This window comes from Perkinsus marinus (assembly GCF_000006405.1).
Source record: "Perkinsus marinus ATCC 50983 genomic scaffold scf_1104296958686, whole genome shotgun sequence".
Classification (NCBI taxonomy): domain Eukaryota; phylum Perkinsozoa; order Perkinsida; family Perkinsidae; genus Perkinsus; species Perkinsus marinus.
Genome location: NW_003206671.1, coordinates 355,362 through 358,639, shown reverse-complemented (window position 1 = coordinate 358,639; position 3,278 = coordinate 355,362). Strand labels below are relative to the sequence as shown.

The following is a 3,278-nucleotide window of genomic DNA, read 5'->3' as shown; positions in this document are numbered from 1 at the left end:
GCGGCCTTCGCTAGCTGCTTATGCGACCGTTTCGTCATATCACGGAAAGCAGCGTGGTTGGCCGAGGGTCCTAGATCCCAACGGGCGCACTGAATGAGCTCCTTCACTTCCTTCTCCAGTGCCTAAATACACAGCAGAGATTGCATCGACAAGGCTCGATTCCAATCCGAACTACTATAGAAACCCCTTTTCAACCGTCACATACGCAACGAATAGCCACTACTGTTCCCATACACCATTTGGGTACTCTCATTTCTCACCTTTCGGTGTATCTCCATCTGCTTGTCCACGTACGGCAACCATACCATAGCCATACCATGAAGATGCTGCAGCACGGGAACGTGAAGCAAATCGCCAACAGTCTTGATGATCACAACACGCTCCGAAAACTGCACCAAGGGAGAGGTGCGGAGGAATCTGAAAGAATAATACAGCTCTTGTGAGACCATGTGGCGGTGAACCACCTCATGCCAGTGTCGAACAGCTCCGCCTTCAGCTTGTCATCAGAGCCGTCGATCTTAGTGCTTTTCGCTGCTGACCATAGACGGGCGAACCAGCGTCCGCGAGCCTTAGAGCGCCAATACGCCTCCCGGGAAGCTCGGAGATCACGCCACGAGGCAATCTGAGATGATGTGGTCAAACATGTGAATAAAGCCATCACTGTCTGAAGCCTCATCCGAAATGCGACATCACGGTAAGAGAATGAGAACCCAGAATTCAGACTGTTGCGATCATCAGTCGGCCCAGTTGTGCCCGCCTACCTGCATTGCTCTGAAGGTCGCCACGGAGCGCCTCACACTGATCACAGCGCTCGCACCCGCCTTCAGGAGATGAGAAGGAACAGCTCGGACCAAAGCATCATAACGATCAAGACACTCCTCGAGCATGAGTAATGCGGACATGGGACTCGTCGAACCCAGAGTGCATGACTCTAGGAATTTCTTCACCGCACGCAGACAGGCGTCCACAGCGGGATGGCCCTCTGGGATGGCCCGATTGATGGACTCCAAATGGTTGAGGAGCAGAGTGAGGGGATGAACGAAGTGGCAATTGAGTAGGTCAAGCGCCCGACCATCAGCGGACTCCAAATAGAAGGACAGCTTCTCAGTCGCTCGAGCTCCTTTACGGTTGATAACATCTCGGAGACGAACCTGGCGAAGATGATTATGCACAGCAGATAGGGCCGGTCAAGAACCCCAAGAAGACAAGTGAAAATGAATCCAGGAAGGACATAGCAGTATAAGCTGCGGCAAAAAGCTCACCTTGAGTTCGCTCTCCCTCTTCAAGCGTCTTCTCTCTAGTGCCTCCAGCTCGTCCAGAGTCATCTCGCTTTCATCCTTCTCTACACCCTCATCGGCTTCCTCTACTTCCTTCTCCTCTTTCTCAACAGAAGGCATCAGCTCCTCTCCCGCGACCTTCCTATCAAGGTCCCTAGTCAGACGCCTCAGTCTACCCAACACCAGAGGTAGACCATCCTCATTAACCCACGGACCAACGATGGTATCAGCTGGAGCACAGGCCCTGCCTGTCAGCAGCTCATCGTCCTTCATGCTCTTCAATACATCTCCCCAGGCCTCCCCGAGGAGCTCGTCCATAAGACCTTCACCGTCAGCCGCACCATCCTCGTCCGTAACAGCGTGTACCAGCAGACCCGACAGGTTGTCCAATGCACGAAGGGCATCAGCACTAGTACCCAGCTTAGCGCGGGAGGAGGCAATATCGTCATCCTCATCAACTATTTCGGCGGACTCTCCAGGAGCCCCGATGTCAGCGAGAACATCGTCACTCTCCAGTTGGCGTATGACTCTGCTATGGGATGCATCCTCGAACAGCTTCACGTTGTATTCTTGCTGCAACTTCTCCAGATCATTGTCATCTTCGTTCGTCAGCTCTCTCATCCGCTCAATGAAGGTCACCTCATTCTGTCTTATCATGCCTTCATCTTTGCTAAGTGCCTCTTCCTCTTCTAAGCGCTCGAACTCCGAAACCAGGGCATCCACGTGCTCCACAGCGGTGCATCGGCCGTCGTCAACTCGACCTGTTTGACAACGGGCAACGCCGAAGGAACGGAGTGCCAGCGAAGCGATAGTGGGATCATAGGCAGCATCATCAGACTCCTCAGCGGCGAGAGAACTCGTCCGTAGAGGGAGATGGACCCTGACAAAAACGCGTCATGAACAACCAGACTGGAAACTGAACGAGAATGATGAACAACTCGCCTGAGCTTGTTCCGAGCTACTGTCACGATTCTCAAGGAGGATGGCGTTTACTCGGCTCACCTGCCCAGAGTATCCCTGACATGCAAAGCTTCCTTCCCCTTGTCCCTCCTCAAGGCGATAGCGGCGACACCCGAAGCCATCGCCAGGCAGTCTAACGCCAGCGGACGAGTAATATCAGAATGAGCCGGGAAAGAAGTCCTGCATGTAAAAATGACCAACAATCATTGACCACGTAATCTTCTCACGTTAAGGTCTCAGCAACGCTCGCAGCGCTCTGGACCATCACCATGGCCTCGTCAAGCTCTAGTCCCTCCTTGCGCCACCGACAGCTGTCATCAGATATCAAAGGCACCACAACTGATTGCACGAAGCCTTGGACGATAGTCCGCAACTCCTATCAGCCAACCAATGAGGCACAACATCTTCATAACCAGAATGACTCACTCTATAGTTAGCTTCTTCCCTATTGATATCAGCGAGCCCGCTGGTTTCCCAAACAGATTCATCAACCGTCTCAGGCCGACTCTCGGGGATCTCTCGGACACACAGAGTGTTTTCTACTGCAGATACACTCTTAGTCAGCTTCTCGAGCGCTCGACGAAGAGATGCAATACCTGAGGGGAGAACCAATCAAAGAATCAACAATATGAACTCTGAATGATTGGTGATGGGCACGGCACGTTTCAATACTGATGTCCCGAGACTCCAGTAGTGACACTTCCTATCTTCGTGATTCGGCCCAAGTTCACCGATGATTGACGATACCCCGGAACTCACCATCAGCTCCCACGGCAGCCAAATCGAGGCAACGTTGTCTTATGTTGAGCTCACTCTCCTGGTCTCTGATGAACCGATTAACGTTGATGCACCAAGCTGATCGAGACTCTGTGGGGTCCGTCTCAAGATGCAAGATCTGACAAGAGAAATGCTAGCGAAGACTCTTCAACGGCGAGCTTACTCCTGCACCAAGGACGAGGTGCCACGCTGCGGCCATAGCTAGCCTCGCGTAGGAATCAGTCTCCTCATTCAAAGCCTGGCTGCATATTTGAGCTATAGGGA

General features: G+C 52.7%; 1 protein-coding gene across 1 annotated transcript in view; it reads right to left on the bottom strand.

The window, feature by feature from the left end:
* Positions 1-3,278, bottom strand: part of Pmar_PMAR028244 (hypothetical protein) — a gene marked incomplete at its 5' end in the record, with an annotated part of 15,170 nt that overhangs the window by 4,024 nt on the left and 7,868 nt on the right. The window contains 10 exons of the mRNA XM_002774193.1: positions 44-122; positions 261-417; positions 465-622; positions 762-1,151; positions 1,263-2,157; positions 2,280-2,417; positions 2,465-2,613; positions 2,664-2,833; positions 2,997-3,132; positions 3,178-3,278. Coding sequence (XP_002774239.1) covers positions 44-122; positions 261-417; positions 465-622; positions 762-1,151; positions 1,263-2,157; positions 2,280-2,417; positions 2,465-2,613; positions 2,664-2,833; positions 2,997-3,132; positions 3,178-3,278 — 2,373 coding nt within the window. The remainder of the gene's footprint in view (positions 1-43; positions 123-260; positions 418-464; positions 623-761; positions 1,152-1,262; positions 2,158-2,279; positions 2,418-2,464; positions 2,614-2,663; positions 2,834-2,996; positions 3,133-3,177) is intronic.